The 21,720-nt window shown below is 36.6% G+C and overlaps 1 protein-coding gene across 4 annotated transcripts in view; it reads left to right on the top strand.

The window, feature by feature from the left end:
• Window positions 1-19,796, top strand: part of LOC126470008 (glucose-6-phosphate 1-dehydrogenase) — a 304,403-nt gene extending 284,607 nt beyond the window's left edge. For all 4 annotated transcript variants that reach the window (XM_050097482.1, XM_050097481.1, XM_050097484.1 and 1 more), the window contains 3 exons: window positions 8,188-8,393; window positions 9,345-9,505; window positions 17,991-19,796. In XM_050097482.1, coding sequence (XP_049953439.1) covers window positions 8,188-8,393; window positions 9,345-9,505; window positions 17,991-18,087 — 464 coding nt within the window. In that variant the 3' untranslated portion in view covers window positions 18,088-19,796. The remainder of the gene's footprint in view (window positions 1-8,187; window positions 8,394-9,344; window positions 9,506-17,990) is intronic.
• The last annotated feature ends 1,924 nt before the right edge of the window (window positions 19,797-21,720 follow it).

The following is a 21,720-nucleotide window of genomic DNA, read 5'->3' as shown; positions in this document are numbered from 1 at the left end:
CTTTTCCTTAAAAGTCTTTGGGTAATTACGGTTTTCATTACACTAATCTGGTTAACACAGCATAAGAACAAAGTAAATTACATTGGCATATATTGTGCAAAAATCTTGGTTCTGGATGAAACACTTTGTATTAGATCTTTTCACAACATTTGCTCTCTCTGTTTCTTCACCATTGATTACAGTACACATTTGGAAACACACATGTAGTGACTGATGTGAGACTGGAATGTTTCTAGGGCAATGCTGCAATGTAGTGACAAGATGCCACAAAGAATTGTTGCACATCATTTGACATCGTAGGAGCTGTGTTGTGTTTCCCACAAGAAAATTATAGAAAAGTATGTGGTTGGGGGAGTCAGCTGGCTCTCCTAAAATACCATCATGATCTGTCTACTCATTTGGAAATGTTTCATTTGTCACATACCCCAGCACAAAAACAGAATGGCAAGGCAACTATTATATTTTAAAGGTGCCACTAACTAAAACATCAACTTAATATAAAAAAAATTAAAGCCCCAACGATTATAGCATGTACTGAGTAGTATTTGAAATAATGTAAGGATGCAGGGTTCCAGAAGTGGTAAGCCAGTGAGCCTGCCCTCAGCAGGAAAATTTCACAAATTTATTTATCACAAACAGTTTACAGAAGGCACACGCTGGTACCTCAGCAGGTTCGATTATTCAATGAAGCACTTGTAAATGATATTCAAAACTGTCTACAATACATCAAACACTATAAATGTAAAAAGATTTAAGGTGCCAATGAAAAGATCTGATTGTATAACACACAGACAAATATTTTAAAGGTGCCACTAACTAAAACATCAACTTAATATAAAAAAATTAAAGCCCCAACGATTATATCATACAATTTAACATCGAAATTATTTTAAAATGCCAGTAATTGGATCAGAAGTTGCTATTAACAAAATTGTGTCCAGGCACCAATAAGCAGAATAAACATACAGAATTGCAGTAACATGGGTTGAATTTCAACTCACAGTTTCTGCCAAAACCACCAGCCAGGCACCAGCAACAGACAGCAAGGCCTCATCCTGAATAACCTTGTTCAGAAGGTCGTCTAAAGATATTTGTATTCGGTACATGTCATAACAGGAAATCCCAGCAGATTTGAAGGTACAGTTGAACAATTAACTTTTAGAGCTCTTAAACAGAAAAACAACAATATTACCACCACACCATAACATCTAAAACCAGTTACATAAAATTTGGGAGAAGGTGTCAGTTTGTACCTCTACCACACTCTGAAAACACAAATGCATTTATCAAAATTAACATTGTGGTAGTTAACTACACAGCTCCTTTGTCTGAGATACACACATTTAAATTGAGTGTCAACTCAGGCAGCTTAACACAGAAGTCATAATGGCAAGATACCACTCAGGAGGTTTAAGAGTTACAGATAAGTTTAACTCACCAAAACACACACGTTACTGCTGGCACTCCCTTTGGAATTTAAATAAAGTAGTACACAGTGTAATTCCCACAATGGAAATGCCACAAAGGAACTGATAACTTAATATGTGGCCACCCATCACACAGCCACCCCCAAACAGGAAAACCTGCTGCCTTCTCAAGTTAGAATTTGACACTGTCCTGGGCAACCTTTACGTTGCATGTGGCTGTTAGCACCAGACTCCCTGTGTCCAGTGCACTGCTTACACCCCCTTGCCTTGTACCACACATTCACATGGTCTTCAAAGGAAAGGTGGCACATGCCAAAGTCAAATCCTCTCGTGGTGTGCCAAGGAAGTTCCAATTTACAGCACCGCTACTATCTTACCCAAAATATCAATGTGAACATATCAGTCTCCCCCTTCCCCCTCCCCCCTTAAGTCAGAAACTAGGTTGGGCAGCCCAGTTTCTTTAATTTATTATGTACCAGCTTGTACTTGGTCATTGTGTACTGTCAGCTGACTCAAATAAACTTTGACTTTCTTAAACATTTTTGGGTCTTGTAGCAAGAAACTTCCACAAAACAAACTCTTAATGACCGTACATGGCCCGAGAAATAGAGGCAATATTTTTGCCATGATCCCCTGTGCCCCTTCACTCTGCCCCAAGAAATTCTTCACATAGACAACACCTCCGTCGTCACTGAAGCCACATGCCTCACTCAATTGTAACTAAGAACCTCTCTCTGATATCCTAGAGAGATGTTATTTTTTGCCACCACTCATTTAGCCCTGATGCCCTCAGGGTCTGTATGATCAGATAATAGATCATTTGATGACCACAAATTAATCAGTGGTGAACTAAGAGAGAACACAAAAATTAATTTAGCATGTGTCATCTTATGTGCCTCATGACAGGTGGTATTAAAGGCAAGATTAAGCCAATTCATGTAACTGTCCCAATGTTTTGTCAGTTTCTGTTTGTCACTGTTTTTGACGCACTGTGTATTTTATAAATTATAGAGCGTAGCAATCGGTCGTCCTTTTAATAAAACCAGGGAAAAAAAGAGGATGAATGATTGCTGAGCTCTGTAATTTATAAATCATATCACAGTCACTGAGTGCACCCACTTTCCTCGTGCAAGGTACTCTGATATGTATTTTAATTAATTTCATGCTTTTTAGAAATTCTTCAGTTTTATGAATCATGCTCATAACATTCATGTTATTTGTCCAACAATTTTTTTTAGTAGTGCAGAAGTGTAAACTGGGAACACATGTGATTACTGTAGTTTAGCAGTTAAACGTGTTTTGGTCTTGTACCTAGTGAAGAATGTAAATTATCTTGTTGGCCATAAATAATCACCTTTTATTGATCATGCAGGATTCTCTGTAAGTATATTAAGTTTTTGTTGCCACTGATCTCTTACTTTTTCTCTATTTTTGTCAATATTGACACTTTTAATATTAAGTTACATTACATTACGTTATTACATTACTTGCTCTGGCAAGGTAGGGATGGGGTAGCTGCTGGGGTAGTTGTTTGAGGTGTCAGTCCATGCATGGACTCGTATCTGAATTCTGCATGTGGGGATATGGTGAGCCCCTTGATAGACCACACGGCATTTACCCATAAAAATGTCTGTTATCTACACTATCCTTTGTTCCAGGGCAATGGACGTTGCAGCCAGTATGAGATGTGCGGTAGAGAACCCGAAATAAAATGTCCTTGGTTGTTACTTGTCCAGTGTGGTGAGATTTTAACACTGACACAAGTAGTAATCATTTCTATCCAAATCCCATCCATTGGGGACTTTGCATGAAGGCTTAGAACCTGTGGCTGACTCAGGTATAGGTGGGTAAAACTGGTGAGCCTTGAGAGTATCTGGGCTCGACAGCGGGTAGGCCTGGCTGGCTGTGAGCTGTACTATTTACAGATCACAGACTCAATCGCGATGCTCACTGTACGGATTCCAATGCTGAGTGATCAGCTAAGAGGCATCCCATGCATGTCGGTCCCCATGTGCATTGCTCCCGCAGTCAATGGCTTGGGGCAGTGGTTAAGAATGCTCGGTCAGTATATTACTTTAAAATGAGTAGTGAGGATCCGAGCCCCCAGCGTGGGGAGAGTTTTTCTGGGCCCCGAACCAACGACAGTGGTGATTTCCCCCACCCTTGCATGACTATTTGTCACATCACCGGTTTTGAACTATAGCAATAATAGTGTAATACCATTGACTGGGGGAAGTGGTCCTGAGTAGTGGGTAATTGAGTCATTATATACCGATGTCAGAAGATAGCACACTCTTTGCCAGTTTACCAAATTATTCAAGGATTTTATTATTATTTTCATCCTCCTTCATGATCTTCAGTAGCAAAGCTGCCTTCTCAACTGTATTCTTCTGTAAACGTGACAAATTGTGTTCTATCATTTTTAATTGTTGGTATGTTCTGGTTTCTTTTTTCTTTTAATTTGTAGTTACATAACACTTTGACCATGTATCACAAACAAATTCACGGCAAAGGTTGCAGTTTTTTTACAAGAATAATAAGCGACTATGTTTATGTAAAATTTTATTTCATAATAATAATAATAATAATAATAATAATAATTCCCGTGGAGGCCCGGGAAAAGAATCGGCCTCCAGTATGTTCTGCCAGTCGTAAAAGGCGACGAAAAGAACAAACCACTAATAGGGCTAACCCCCCTTTTAGTGTGATTAGTTGGTTCAGGACAGAACTAAAGAAGCCTCGGACAAGCGCCGTCATGGTCGGGGACGACGCTTGAACCCTATGCCCACCCACAACGGTAACGACACTGCTAGCCAACTGGAAAATGATTCAAATCCAAATAGAGGTGTTTTGCAGGATATGCTTCCTGCAACCACCCTAGAAGGAAAACAAAGACAGAGGATGAGATGGTCAGATGAAGTTAATTGCCACCTCATGTTCTGTTATTACCAAGCAACAAACCTAGGAACCAACACAACTGGATACAGATCACAAGTATACACATCATTTATTACCAGATACCCAGAATTAAAATTTTTAACAGAACAATGACTAGCTGATCAGATCTGTGTAATAATAAAAAATAACAGGATACCCCAGTCAGAATTAGGAAACATCAAACAACAAGTACAACAAATACTGGAACAAAATAATGTGCAATCAGAAGAAGAAGAAAATACAGTAATGGACTCAAACATCCCAGAGCAAACAAACAAAGAACAACACGCATCAATTAAACAATCAGAGGAAAACGAAATCTTAAGACAACCACCAGAACAAGCACAAATAGAACACGAAGTGACACACATGTTAGATATAGAAGAAAAATTTCAGCTGACATATATAGAATACAAAGACACAAATACAGATATTAGACCATTCTTGCATAGACCGCCAAATAACCCACAAGTCGAAACAACAATAAAAACTATCAACACAATCATACACAACAAAATAAATGAAAACACAACTATGGAAGAGTTACAACTACTGGTTTATATAGGAGCACTCACTACACTAAATATACACACTAGGCAGAGAACAGAACCAACCAACACACAGAAGAAACCCACAAAACCAGCATGGCAACACAGCCTACAGGTCAGAATAGAAAAACAGAAAAGACATTGGACAGCTAACACAATTTATAAGAAATGAAATGTCAGAAAAAAAACGAAAAAGGTTAGGTAAAATCTCACAACAAGAAGTGATAGAGCAATTAGATGAAAAGAAGCAGAAATTACAAGCATTGGCCAAACGACTTAGAAGATACAAAAAAAGTGAAAATAGAAGGAAACAAAAACAAACATTCAACACAAACCAAAAGAAATTTAACAGACAATAGATAACACACACATTAAAATAGACAATCCACCAAACATAACAGACATGGAACACTTCTGGAGCAACATATGGTCAAATCCGGTACAACATAACGGGCATGCACGGTGGATACAAGCAGAAACAGATACATACAAGATGATACCACAAATGCCTGAAGTGATAATTTTGCAACATGAAGTCACCCAAGCAATTAATTCTACTCACAATTGGAAAGCCCCTGGAAAAGATAAAATAGCAAATTTCTGGCTAAAGAAATTCACCTCAACACATTCACATCTAACTAAATTATTTAACAGTTACATTGCACACCCATACACATTCCCTGATACACTTACACGTGGAATAACTTATCTGAAACCTAAAGATCAAGCAGACACAGCAAACCCAGCTAAATATCACCCCATAACATGCCTACCAACAATATACAAAATATTAACTTCAGTCATTACACAGAAATTAATGACACATACAACACAGAACAAAATTATAAATGAAGAACAAAAAGGCTGTTGCAAAGGAGCACGAGGATGTAAAGAGCAACTGATAATAGATGCAGAGGTGACATATCAAGCTAAAACTAAACAAAGGTCGCTACACTACGCATACATTGATTACCAAAAAGCTTTTGATAGTGTACCCCACTCATGGTTACTACAAATATTGGAAATATACAAAGTAGATCCTAAATTGATACAGTTCCTAAACATAGTAATGAAAAACTGGAAAACCACACTTAATATCCAAACAAATTCAAATAATATCACACCACAGCCAATACAGATTAAGCGTGGAATATACCAAGGAGACTCATTAAGTCCTTTCTGGTTCTGCCTTGCTCTGAACCCACTATCCAACATGCTAAATAATACAAATTATGGATACAATATTACTGGAACATACCCACACAAAGTCACACATCTGCTATACATGGATGATCTAAAACTACTGGCAGCAACAAATCAACAACTCAACCAATTACTAAAGATAACAGAAGTATTCAGCAATGATATAAATATGGCTTTTGGAACAGACAAATGTAAGAAAAATAGTATAGTCAAGGGAAAACACACTAAACAGGAAGATTACATATTGGATAACCACAGCGACTGCATAGAAGCGATGGAAAAAACAGATGCCTATAAATATCTAGGATACAGACAAAAAATAGGAATAGATAATACAAATATTAAAGAAGAACTAAAAGAAAAATATAGACAAAGACTAACAAAAATGCTGAAAACAGAATTGACAGCAAGAAACAAGACAAAAGCTATAAATACTTATGCTATACCAATATTGACCTACTCATTTGGAGTAGTGAAATGGAGTAACACAGACCTAGAAGCACTCAATACACTTACACGATCACAATGCCACAAATATAGAATACATCACATACATTCAGCAACTGAAAGATTCACATTAAGCAGAAAGGAAGGAGGAAGGGGATTTATCGACATAAAAAACCTACATTATGGACAGGTCGACAATTTAAGAAAATTCTTTCTAGAACGAGCAGAAACTAGCAAAATAAACAAAGCAATCACTCATATAAATACATCGGCTACACAACTGCAATTTCATAACCACTTCTATAACCCTTTAGATCACATAACAACAGATACGAAGAAAGTAAATTGGAAAAAGAAAACACTACATGGCAAGCACCCGTATCATCTAACACAGCCACACATCGATCAAGACGCATCCACACATGGCTAAGAAAAGGCAATATATACAGTGAGACGGAAGGATTCATGATTGCAATACAGGATCAAACAATAAACACCAGATATTACAGCAAGCATATTATTAAAGATCTCAATACCACAACAGATAAATGCAGACTTTGCAAACAACAAATAGAAACAGTAGATTACATCACAAGCGGATGTACAATACTAGCAAATACAGAATACCCCAGAAGACATGACAATGTAGCAAAAATAATACATCAACAGCTTGCCTTACAACATAAACTTATAAAACAACACATTCCCACATACAAGTATGCACCACAAAATGTACTGGAAAACGATGAATACAAATTATACTGGAACAGAATCATTATAACAGATAAAACAACACCACATAACAAACCGGACATCATACTCAGCAATAAAAAGAAGAAATTAACACAACTAATCGAAATATCCATACCCAATACAACAAATATACAAAAGAAAACAGGAGAAAAAATTGAAAAATACATCCAACTGGCTGAGGAAGTCAAGGACATGTGGCATCAGGATAAAGTTGACATTATACCAATTATACTATCAACTACAGTAGTCATACCACACAATATCCACCAGTACATGAATGCAATACAGCTACATCCAAACTTATATATACAACTACAGAAATCCGTAATTATTGATACATGTTCAATTTCCCGAAAGTTCCTAAATGCAATATAACATATACCGCACAGTTAAAAGGAAGTCACGCTTGATCAAGGTCTGTGTCACTTTCCATTTTTGACCAGGCATAACGTCTGAGAAAAGAAAGAAATAATAATAATAGACTGCTGATGTTTTCCTGATTTTGGGGGACTCATAACATTAATGAATCACACATATTTGTAAGACAAAATACTGTGTTTAACAATAACAAGCATTTACAAAGTATATTTTAATAAGTATTCCATAAAGTTTCAGAATTGCAGCTGGGTGTCATTGATATCTTGCCACGATATTTCAGCTGATAACCATTCAGCCACCATCAAATTAGCAATGTAAACTAGCAATCTCCAGTTTCAAACTCTCACCTTAAGATAGATTAATAGTTGGCAGCCGAAGTATCATGGCAAGATGTCAACATCATCTGGCTGCAATCCCTAAGTTTCATGGAACACTATTTATGATGGGAGAACTTGAAAAATATATTTTAATAAGACTTTTCTCTTTTCTACTAGCATTAAATGAACGCAAAGCTGAAGTACGAATTCAGTACCAGGATGTTCCTGGAGACATTTTTAGTGGAAAGCCTAAACGAAATGAATTAGTAATTAGAGTCCAGCCAGGTGAAGCTGTGTACATCAAAATGATGACAAAAACCCCCGGAATGACATTTGATTTGGAGGAAACAGAACTGGATTTGACATACGGAAGTCGGTACAAGGTAATTTGAAGACTTAATCTTTGATGAATTATTGTTGACTAAAAATACTGCATGTTTTGTCTGTATTAATTTTTAGTGATCACAATGTGTTTCTGAGATGGCAAACTTTTTTCATTTTTTATATGATGTGTAAATCAGATTGGTCCTCCAAAAACAAATGGAATTAAGGACTAAATGATTTATGTTGTTGGAAATATATGAAATAGGTGCGACATGCATAAACAAAATAACAATGTTGTAACATTTTGTTCATACTTGTAAAAAATATTATGTTTTCAAATATTCTTCGCGATTTCTTTTAGTTAATGCAAAATGGTGAAAATTGTTAACTGTACAGGATGACAAAACAAAATTAGAATAATAAGTTGACTCATCAGCTTTCAGAAGTTCTATAAGCTTAAGTAGCTAAAAATGAAAACTAGGAATCTTGAAAATGTTAAGAAAAAATGTAAAGAAGGAGTAAGTTGCAGGCGATGAGTCAGAACTGCTAACTGATTATGACAAGAGAGATTCAAATTTCATAGTACTAGTACGAGATGCAAGAGGTGATGTATAGGCTAAAGATAAAGAGGTAATTATTGGAAGGAAATGGTTATTACTGTATTGATGCAGCACTACACCTTTCTGCTCCAGCATTAGAGATGACTTCTAAGAGTCACTATTATTTCTTGTCAGCTTGGCCAATAGAGAGGTGTCATTGTTTTTTGTGTGTGTGTGTGTGTGTGTGTGTGTGTGTGTGTGTGTGTGTGTGTGTGTGTGTATTGATTGTCTCTGAAGTTCCATGATTTTGAGGGGTTTTATTACAGCTTTTAAGAATACACATGCCTTTGCTAGGTAAAGACAAACTGAAATTATAGATTTTTTATTGTTTACTGTGTTCAGATTTTATGAATTTATTACCAGATTTCATTACAAGATACAAAATCTTCAAGTAAGTTATTCCTGTTACAGGAAGTAAAAATGCCTGATGCATATGAGAGACTGATACTTGATGTATTCTGTGGATCACAGATGCATTTTGTTCGCTCTGATGAACTTTCAGAGGCATGGAGGATTTTTACTCCACTGCTTCATGAGATTGAAAGTAAAAAGATTGCTCCAATTCCATATGTGTAAGTATACTTATTTTCTTTTCCCTAATTTCCATTGTAGATTGTACTCTGATCTAATCTTTAATTAGTTCTTTATTAATTCTTACATGTTCCTCTTGAACTGTTTGCAGTAAGTGCAGAATAATTGTAGTGCTTGAGTAGAGGTTGATAACTGTGGTAAAAAAATCAACAAATTCATGTTCTTGTTTTGCAAAGAATTCACTTTAATTTCCATTTTATAGATGTAGAATTGGCATGTCATGTTTCCATTTCTTCACAGTGTCAGAAAAATAGGTTTTGGCAAATTCTACACAATACTCATAGTATTCCTTGATGAACATCTTTTTCCACCCAATCAAATTTTTAAGTCAGATAAGGACTGGAAATAACATCAGAATTCATAATTAAAATAAGGTAGGCAGTGAACTGATGAGTCTAAATCACTGTTCTTTCTCTGTCACGGATGCTGTATGGTTGAGAATATTGTCCTGTGGAAGGGGTACTTGTGTGACAGTGTTTTCCATTTTTCACTCAGCTCCTGTTTTAATAATCTATTAATGAAGTGTAAAAGGCCCACTAATGATGATGTGGTTGTTCACGTAATCAGTCTGGATTGTACCATAGGAACATTAAAATGACCTCTGTAGCCAAGGAAGTGCCCTTTGCCACTGGTGGTGTACTGTCACCATCCTTTCTTCAACGTTTTTGTTGTTGGTGCATGAGCGAACCATGTTTCACCTGCAGTCATGTATATGTGAACAATGTCTTGGAAAAGTTGTGCCTACCCATTTCCAGATCTACGTTGAAAATTCTTCATCTGTTTTTGATTGAAATTATCATCACACTGGCATGATCTCACAAAATAACTTGTCATTTCATAGAAATGTATCCACCTTCGCAAACTGTTTTCATATGTTGAGGTTCTCATGGAAACATGGTTGTTTCATGTATTTTATAATACCCATGGATAGTTCAGTATGGTGTTCTGTCACAATAAACATACAGAAAAATACTTATTGTCTTTGCGTTATTGTATGTACAGTAAAATATGAGTGTATACAGCAGTTGCCACAGTCTTGAATGTGTGTTCACTTACTTAATTGTCAGTACTGTTATGGATCCTACATATTAGACTTTCAGTAAACTGTATTGAAACATATTGGAAGCAATTGATAACTGAGAGGACAGATGACTGTTTTGATTGATAAATTTGCATTAAATTTGATATATCTTTGCATTTCAATTATGTATTTTGCTCAAAAGGTTTTATCATGAATCAACATCACACAATATCATAGTGTCAGTAGAAAGTGAACATAAGCTACGCCAAGATCATGTACTCATAGAGGAATATAGTGCTGAGTGCCAAAAATTGAGCAAATTCGAATAGCTGCATTTTTTGGGAAGGAGATATTGCAGTTGGAGATTTTCCCAATTTGTGAGATGTCAAAGATCAGATATAATTTTATGAAATTCATTTGGTTTTGAATTTTTGCTATAGATAGAATTATCTTTAGAACTGCCAGAGGTGGAATGAGCAAAGATCCGAGGTCAGTTTCAGATGAGAATGCAATGTGCATAAAGGGAATCTTAAGTACAAAAATAATGAACAAGCATGGTAGTGAGAAATAAAAGGAATAATCAATGTGTGAAATGAAATACATTACATAATAAATATTTCCACTTTGTGGGGAAGGAGACGCTTTCAAAAAGTTCTGACTGAAGAAAAGAAAAAGAAAATAATTTGGAGAATGGGCTAATTAACTAACTTAGCAACAAGAAAAGGTAAGATTAATGGAATGAAATGAGGAATGAGAAATGTTCAAGAGTGTGAAGGCGAGGGATATGTAGGTGCCAAAAAAATTAAGAAAAGAATGAGAAAGTAAGTTGTCTATATAATAATATCATCTACAAAAAGGATGGCAAATAGAGAAAAGTTTTACCTGCAGTAATGTTGAACTGTTGCATAAATTAGATGGCTTGTACTGCACACTATATCTGAATTATCTTCATTCAATACTGCTATTCCTGACAGAATTTGTGTGTGTGTGTGTGTGTGTGTGTGTGTGTGTGTGTGTGAAAAGGGGGGGGGCATTTTTGTTCTATTTTTCATTGTGAGCTATTTCTCTGTTTCTAGTGGAATAATATACAGAGAAAAGAACTGCAGACAGAAATTAACATAACATTGATTTGTAATATACACAGTGAATTAAATAAAATGTAAAATTCTTGTTTCATACCAGTACTCCATTCGTCACTTGAAATTACTTCTCTTATTCCTTCCAGCAACAACTTCCATTTCCATCCTTTCTCATTTTTATTTCCATGTTAGGTTTTTGTTATCTTTGGTTTATTACAATAAATGAATGGTAAAAATGTTTAAAAATATATGATACATGTGTTATGACTTTGTAATACATGTTTATAATGACTTTATAATACGCGTTCTCAAATCATTGGGGGTGTGTGTACACAATGCCCATTATTATCCAAGTTTTTATTTGCTCTATTTGGCTCATTAACGACTTGTTTGCACCAGTAAAAAACTTAAGTAATCAAATAAAATCAATTTAAATAGCACAGAGTGATCGAAATTGTGAAAAAGTGAATACCAATATAGAATGAAGATCAGGACTTATGTTTCATAACAGAGCAACAGAGGAAGAAGGAAATTCAGATGTAGGATTTATTATAAACAAGAAAATTAAAAACAATGTTGCAGATATTAAGGGAATCTCAGTCAGAATGGTGTGACTTGTTTCAATAACAAAATCATCATCATCCATTTATCATCCACTACAGGTTATAGCCATTTTCCAGATTTCTCCATATATTACAATCTTCAACAATTCACATCCAACTTTGTTCTGCTTGTTTCTTTTTCATGAATTCCTCTTTTATGGGGTTGTCTTGTAGATTTTTCTTGCAACAAAGAATCCAGCATAGACTCTTCTTCATCCATCTCCTATGATCCTGCCGCACTTTATGCATATCTCCATTTCAGTTTTGTAACGGTCACAATCATGTCGTCAACTCTTGACTTTTCTCTTATCTGTTTGTTTGTTTTTCTGTCCCTTATTGTTATTCACAATAAACACATTCTTCTCCTTCATTAATAACAGAGTTCCATAAGTGGGGATTAGGTAGTTGCCCCATTTTTCTTCTTCCATTTGGTATTTAAACCATGAATGCCTTTCTTCTTATTCAAATTTTTAACATTTAATCCATGAGATTAAAATTTTTCGTGACATGTAGATTGCTCGATGAAATTTTTGTTGGATGTTTGTGACTTGCTGCCATGATATTTTGGTGCAGTCTTCTGCCTCTCTTTAGGTGAACACTGACAGAAATATACTGAGCTCACCTATGTAAAATCACACTGATAGATAAGTGTTGCAATGAGTTATATCTGTGCAAGCGCTATGTGAGTGCATGCTCTTCTGCTGCAAGGTGCACTCTGTGGTGAAAGCTCGTCTCATTGTATCTGATCAGTCATTTTCAAACTGTGAAATTGCAGAATAGTACTGGCTATGCAGAGCAGTGCAGGGTGTATATAAAGTGTGGGAACACTTTCAATTATTTATTGCACAAGAACTACACATTGTGCAGATGTCATACATATTGCATTTTCAAGAGAAAATCTGAAAGTTTTTTTTACAAACATTGAGTATGTGACCCATGAGTGACCAGCTTGGCATCGTAGACTGTAGCAGGTGCTTCACGTATTCTCTCCCGGAGCTCTGCTACAACACAGAGTATAGTCAGTACATACACCAGATCTTTAATGTGTCCCCACAGAAAAAAAGTTACATTGAGTCAGATCTGGTGATCGGGGAGGCCATTTCATGAAACAGCTGTCTCCTTCTGTAGCACAGCCGATCCATCGATGCGGCAGCTCCGTGTTCAGTTACCCATGAACTTCATGATGAAAATGGGGTAGAGCCCCATCCTGCTGAAAGATGAACGGAGAGTCTGATTGCATTTGGGGCATCAGCCATTGCTGCAACATGTCCAAGTAGCCATATCCAGTGACAGTGCTCTCAGTGAATAAGAATGGCCTCTACAATTTTCGATGTGACAAGGCACAAAAAACATTTACCTCTCAAATTCAATGCATTCGTGTGGATGCTTTGCACCCCAGATTCGACAATTATGCCTGTTCACTTTCCCATTAGTGTGAAAAGTGGCTTCTCTGATAAAAATTAAGTCATCAACAGTGTCATCCTCATTCAGTTGTTGCAACTGCGAACTAAACTCAAAACGCTTGTCTTTGTTGTCTTCAGTGAGCTTCTGCACTAGCTCCAATTGGAGCCATTTCGTGTTCACTGGATGCACGATGCACCGATTTCTGTGGACTCCTTATGAATGTCTCTCATACACACTCCACATTCACTTCACATTCGCTTCTCTTTGCCGGGCACAAGCAACCACTTTCCTTGTTAGTGGCTTCTTACCGTGCTTGGTTCTAAACATCCGTTGAACAGCTATAGCACACTTGTTTTTGTCGAACTCCAATGCACAGAAAGCTCGCTCCACTCCTAAACTCGCCATGTTTGTGATTAGCACTGACTATCAACAAATTACCAAACTACTGCATAAAAAAAAACTTTCAGGGTTTCTATTCAAAATGATATATGTATGATATCTGTACTATGTTTGGTTCTTGTGCAATAAATAATTGAAAGTGTTCCCACACTTTATGTACACCCTGTATGTAATTTAAAACCACCACCCTAATTGATAAGAAACTCAGACAGCCGTTTTTCCACTGATTCATTGATGATAGAGCTTCAAAAGTTTTATGTACCGACCACAATTTTTGTTTCATTGTATTGCATCAGATAATCAGTAGAAATACAAGTTTGGCAATAACTTACTGTATTGCAGGAGGCAAATACGCTGCTGGTGTTGCCAACGTGATCCTTAACAGTGTGCATTGTTTTCCCTTTGTAAGATTTGTTGCATGTGCATGGAATCCTATAGACTTCTGCCTTGCAGAACTCTTAAGTCATCTTTGATATTCCCCAAACATGCCAAGATTTTTGATGGAGGGCAGAAGATCACTTTAACCTTTAGTCTCCTTAATAATCTGCCTATTTTTGCAGAAATATTCCCAATATATGGTAGATGAGCTCTCGTTTTGAAGGCTTCAACCTCTTACTTGTTTTGCTGTTTTGAACATCTGAAGCCCTGTCTGCACTTGATGAGACAAATGTCCATTGTTCAGGAACACAATTTGTAGGATTCCAGTTCCAGTTGCAGGTTGTTGGCATCTGAGAGAGTATGGGCTTGGTTGATCAAGGTCTTACGAATGCCCATTGTTTGTGCCCGTCTGTGGAAACCAGTAACCTGTAATTAAAGGTCTGTATGATTGGACTGTTGAAGTATAGAATGTCTAAGCGTGCTATCTCTTTTCCATTGCACTAAAATGTCTAAAATGGGAAACAACCTGCTTCCTCCATTTTCATAGTTAATTGCGTTTTCATGTATGGAGTTCAGATGTTGAAGGAACTCTCTGAGACTGTCAAAACCTTGAGCCCAAACAATAAAAATATCATCAATATAACGTCATCAGTCTAGTGCCAAAGTTTTGTTGGTTTTATAATTGCTGAGTTGATTGCTCACTTCTCTAAGTCCTCCATAAAAAGGTTTGCCACTAAGGGAGACAAGAGAGACTGCCCATGGTGACACCATCAGATTGTTAAAAAATGCCTTAGGTAAACAGTACAAAGTGGGTACTTATTTTTTTAATTAACTGAAACAACAAATTGGTCATTTAAATGAGTGTTGAACACTATGAATTGACTTATTTTTCATATATTGCCAGAAAAGTTAATTTTACTGAGTGCTGAGGCACATTCTTCAGTTGTTCATGGCAAACTGAAACCTACTCAGTGTCATTACCAGTATGGTAATTACAGTGAGGAAGTTGAGTTTAGCTGCTGCTTTTTCAGTATGGTCTGTCTGACAGCATTGAAGAAGATAGTGGTGGGTGTGCAACACTCCAGGGAGGCAGTTGGTGGAAGGCAGCACTTTCCTTGCCATTTTGAAGCTGAATAACTCAATCCACACTGTCTTTACATTCACCCTAGTATCTGAAAGGCACTTTCTGCAAAGAGGAAATGTCCAGTTGTGAAACTTCCTATCGGATTAAAATTGCATGCCGAATTGGGACCTGCACCCAGGACCTTTGTCTTTCGTGGGGAAGTGCTGTACCAGCAGAGTTATCTAGCACAACTCACAACCCATCCTCACAGCTCCGCTTCTGCCAGTACCTCAGGTTTGAGTCCCAGGCTGGCACACAGATTTAATCTGCAAGGAAGTTTTAATCTGTGTACACTCTATTGCAGAGTGAAGGTTCATTCTGGAAATGATCTCCCAGGTTGTGATTAAGACATATCTTTGTAATATCTGTTTTTCAATGAGTTCTAGTCCCACAAGTTACACAGGAGGGCTTCTTTGAAGTTTAGAAGGTAGGAGATCAGTTACTGGCAGAAGTAAAGCTGAGAGGATGGTTCATGTCATGCTCAGGTAGCTCAGTTGGTACAGCACTTGCCCACGAAAGGCAAAGGACCCTCCAATCACGAAGTTTGTCAAAGAAATGTCACTCATGCTGACTGCTGTTCATCAGTGGTGAAGGCTGGAATTTGCATGCCAATATTGCAACTGAGTGGCAACAGGTTGCCTTTTCAGGTGAATCATGTTTTACTCTCCATTGGCATAGAAAGTCTGAATGCAAACCCCCAACGACAATTGTTGGAAGGGTCCAGCCTGGATGTGGGAGATGTTATGGTCTGGGGAATGTTTTCATGGCATTCCCTGGGTGATCTCGTCATTCAAGGCACAATGGTTCAACACATCTATGCGTCTATTGTTGGGGACCATGTTCATTCCTACATGCAACTTGTTTTTTTCCACGGTACGATGGCATCTACCAGCAGAACAATGCAATGTGTCACACAGTTCGCGGCGATGTGCATACTAGGATGAGTTTACAGAACTCCCCTGGCCACCAAATTCCCTGTATTTAAACCCAGTGGAGACTCTGTGGGACCACTTCAATTCAGGTGATTGTACCATGGATCCTCAACTGAGAAACATTATTCAGGCATTTGACAGAAGTTCACGTTAATATCATTGGAAAGTATGTTCCAGTAACAACTTTGTGTCAAATTCTCAATAGTAGAAGAAATTGACCTATTAAAAAGTGAGGATGGACATAGAAGAAGAAAATAATTTTGCAGAAGAAAATTAATTAAAAAAAACAGTACTATAAATGAAGCATAAACAAATAAATATAATAGAAAGATAAAGTAAAATAGAATTTTGACGTTATTACTGGCACCCAGTTCCGTATAACATACTTAGCAACTGGGAAGCAGGTGTCCCTTAGGCAGACAAGTCATCTTTTTTCATTGATATGTTCCGACAGTTTGACCCCGGTCTTCCCTTTTGGGGTCATATTCTGCTATATAACATCAGGTATTTGTAGTTTCCCTGAATTCTGGAACTTGCACATCAACATAGCCTTGCATCCCACTGCCTTTCTGGACTCAATTTACAAAAAGCTCCTTCCATCTATCCATCAATTTCTTCTTGCACTCCATTTTTTCCATATATTCTCACAGCAATTTTATTGCCTTTATGGAGTATAGTGTATTTTTATTTATTGTCATAATGTATTGTTATCATTTCTTCCATTCATTCCTTGCTGATTCTATATCCATCTGTAATTCTTGCTCTATATTTGCCTGTTGTAGTACTTGAGTTAATGCTGACACATCACATACTTTTAAGTTATCTTCTATTTCCCAGTCACGTTAATGTGTTTTCTTTCATATTTGCCTCCCTTCCTTCTTATACTTCATGTATATCTCTTAACCTGTGTTCTGGTAGACGCTGTCACTCCCTTCGTTACATACATTATTGATTTCTTCTCTGTTCCCTTTGAAGAAGGAATGTGTGGTTCCCAAATATAGGAGTTCTGTTTCCTTTATGCGTATTTTTGTTGGCTGCACTATCCTGAAGAATTGCTAATACATTGCAAATTTAAGACCTGAATTTTAGTAACTTTCATGTATCCACATAGTACACTGTTTTTAATATGTCTCTGATGTCTCTTTCCTCATGATTCAACACCTCTTATTTGTTACGTGTTTTTATTATATGCTTGCAAAATATTTCTAATTGTAATTTGATAATGAGGTAATGTTCGACACAAATAAATTTGACATCTTTTTTAATGCTCTTGCTTTTTCTTTGCACCATTACCTTTTTTAACTCAGCAGTGCTTTTAATGTTGGACCATATATTTGAAACATTGTCTTCATGCCATCGACTTATCAAAAACCTCATGCAGAGTGCTTGAGGGAGCACTTTGACAGCAGCGTTTAGTGTGCAGCATGCTGACTTATACTGTGCTGTTCATTTAAGAATCTGTTTTGAGCTGTGCATATTCAGTTTCCAAAGACACTTTGTAACATAGAATGTTGTTTACTTTTTACAGATATGGTTCACGTGGACCAAAGGCTTCTGACCACAAGTGTGATGAGAACAACTTCAAGTACTATGGATCGTATAAATGGGTTCCACCAAAAGCATGACTATAGGAAAGAGAATGACATCCGTTCCATGATTTGCTTTGTCTTTCATTTCATGCATGTCTTCCACTCAGTAATGAAATGTTACCATTGTAATAAGAGAATGATGATTATGTATATAGGGTTAATTTGTTGTTCAAGGTCTAGGGTGGGGAAACTGGGCATTTTTGGGCCATGTTTATATATTTAATTTATCATAGCATTTTGGAGGAGTTCTTTAAAAGATAATGTACTCATAGCTCAAATTTTGTATACTTGTAATATAGAACTCATGTCACTCTCTAAACATTTAGAAGAATTGCCTAAGAAAATCTTCACCAACTATGTTATTTGAAGTTTGCAGTTTCTGCTGAAATGCCATTTCATTTACAATCAGCACAAAATATTGTGAGGAATGTACACTAGAGTTTCTGCCTTTGATATTGACTGAAACTGTAACAGCAACAAAATTATTTAATTTATGAACCAGTATGATTAATCACAAATTCATGTAGTGAAATGTTCAGTGAAGGCTGACATTAGCAATCTGTTCCTAGTGGTGATTCTTATAAATTTTTGTAGATATATTTCTTTATTTTAAATGGATGTGATACTCATTACAAAAATAGCAAATGACTCACTTGTTATTATTTTATGTATTGGTTTTAATCCATACATATTGTGTTGTTATTTATGTTAATGTGTGGACATTGTGTCTATATCTTTCTCATCATGTTGAAGTGGAGTTACAGTTTCGAGGAATTTTCTTGTTTTAATCTTGTTTAAATTTTTGTTCGACTTTTTCTCATTTTATTTATTTATTAAATTTGAAACTTGTCTGTCTTTCAATCACAAAACTGTCCCCCTTGTAATCGATATTGCTCAGTGCCGTCAGTGTGTCCATGTTATGTATTCGTGTTAATCACCCAGACTATTTACGATGGTGTTTTACAATAAGTTGGATACACAATAGTATGTGCAACATATTACATAATTGATTCATCATAGACATTAGACAGTGGTAGATAATACACCATATTACATGAAGTGGATATAGGCTTTGGCTAGATACAGATGGAGTATACAAAAATCATTGCTGACTGAAGTAATGCCAAACACCCTATTTGACAATATTTTAGATTATTTCATTTCAAATCACCCAGACTGTTTTCTTGTAATTTACTCAGTTTATTATTTTATGCAAACACACTAAAATTGTACGCATGTGTATATATGCCATTTCTGCAAAGCCCAGTCATCTTTAGTGCTCATTCTGCATGTTATCCACTTTTATTTCTATTGAATTTTTTTTTTCTAGTTTTATAAATTTACTTTTATGCCATATTGAAACTTGTTACAGATACGTTTTGTAAGAAATACATTTGCTGAAGCTAAGTGTTACAATCTCTTTGTGCAAAATTAAGAACTTTGAAGATTAAGTGTCCTGAATGACCAAATAATCTTTGATTAACTCAAGAAGGGCTATTGTATTGCCACCATTTTTAATTACTCTAGAAATGTTTTGTGGACTGTTTATTCCAATAAGATAAATGCTTTTGTATTTCATGAGCTTGTTGCTTATTCCATCAGGATTCTCACTGATACGTTACAGCTTGATTTATTTTTATTCTGGTGGAAACACAGTGCAAATTTTGTGAATAATATTTATTTTCAATATAGTTATGAAATTAAAATATTGGGTATTTTTATGGATTGTATTGTTATTTATAGAAATTTATTTGTACAAATAACAGATAATGCAGTATTTTTGGATATTTATATAATGACTTGTTATTTAAAATACAAAAATTAACTCCAAAATATTTGTCTTTTTATTTTAAAAAAAAAAATCCTTCAACCTTTGTCTGTTCACAAAGCGGAGTGTTGGTTTTGCATGTTTTCATATTAATAAGAAACAAGTTTACATTTGACATTAAATTATTCGATATTGTGTTCATAAAAGAAAAACACTTCAGATGGAAAATGGGGGCAGGGGGTGTTGAGCCTTTGAGATTGGTTAGTTGAGTAAGCCATTGACAAATTCCTATTACACAACTGAGTCAGAAATAACTTTGAGGCATGTCTACAGGGAGTAATGTTCTTGAATAAGGGGGATGATAGAAGAATGGAAGAGACATTGAGTAAGGAGACAGGCAATGTATAATTGCATGATAGCAACTCATCCTACAGCATATCTGTCATTCCCCATACCCCTTTGGCCTTAGTCTCCACTGATTCCTGTGTTCTGCCTCAATTACCTCTCCTCTTCTGCTTAATCCACTCTCCTGTTCCTTGTCTAGGCTGACTCCCCTGTCAATTTCTTCTCCATCATAGCTCATATGTATCTTGATTTCCTTATTTCTGTCACTTACTCCAGTTCCTTCACCTTAGCCTTTCACTGTTTTTATGTGTTCTGGCTTCCTATGCCATCCCTTGCATAGACTCAATGAGCTGTCCTACACACACATACCGGTACATGTACCATATTGGTTGAGATGGACCTGCACTCACTGACAGCAGCAATTTCTGTCTCGAGTTTTACAGCCATTGTTCTTATGTTGTGTTACATGGCTGCATTAGGTTGAGAATTCCTTGTGGACACTTTGGGTGGTCTGCACTGATACACCAATAAATCGGGCAACTTCATTCGTGGTGTGGTCATGGGCATATCCAAACACAATAGCTGCTTTCTGCCATTCTGTCCCAGCTTCACACTGATCCATGTTACAGCACCCGTTCCATGAAAACAATGGCACATATCTGTCAATTCACTGTCTAGACTAAAGTCAGTAGTGTGGTGTCACAGAACACTCTCATGCCAGGTATAAACTACTCACAGCACTCCAAAGTGAACAGTATGCTCTTTTTAAGCTTAGGTCTAATACTTTGTCCAGTGAGCATATAAACTGGTGGAATCTGCAAAAGAAAATGCATCCATAGGCACGAACAGCTTAAAAGAATTCACTTAAGCAACAAAGGTGTATGCTGTCTGTGTGCTATGTAGAAGTGGCCTCTTGGTCAACAAATCTGCTCATCAGCTTAGGCAATACTGACAAGGACAACCTATCATTGTCTTTTTGAGCCAACTAATTAAAACAATAAATTCTTCATATTGTCAAATTTGAAGCTTGTGTTGTAATTAAGTAAAAATCATTGCTCAAGTGGGCTCTGAGAACTTCTTTGTGGACCTAATTCCAGAAGGACGATGTGGATGCCAAAATTTGGACTTGGTCATAATCCATTATAGCCCATCCCACTGCTATCTTCAGTCATTGCTGATTAATCTGACTGTAACACGCAGGTGAACCATCAATTTTCCACAAATGTTCCAGAACAGCTTGTACCATTTGACCTATAGTTGAAATCCACATACGTGGCATCTTGTCGGGAGGACGACGGTACAATCCTGCGTCCGGCCATCCTGATTTAGGTTTTTCGTGATTTCCCTAAATCACTCTACGCAAATGCCAGGATGGTTCCTTTGAAAGGGCACGGCCGACTTTCTTCCCTAGACCGATGACCTCGCTGTCTGGTCTTCTCCCTGAAACAACCAACCAACCATGGCATCTTGTACACACTTGTCTTCCAAAATATCAGGTCATCCCTCATGGAATCAACGAGTGTTGATCATTTTAAGTGTTGGCTAAAACATTACAT

Source organism: Schistocerca serialis, chromosome 3 (assembly GCF_023864345.2).
Source record: "Schistocerca serialis cubense isolate TAMUIC-IGC-003099 chromosome 3, iqSchSeri2.2, whole genome shotgun sequence".
NCBI lineage: Eukaryota > Metazoa > Arthropoda > Insecta > Orthoptera > Acrididae > Schistocerca > Schistocerca serialis.
Note: the sequence above shows the minus strand (reverse complement) of the source record. Positions and strands in the feature narration are given on the sequence as shown.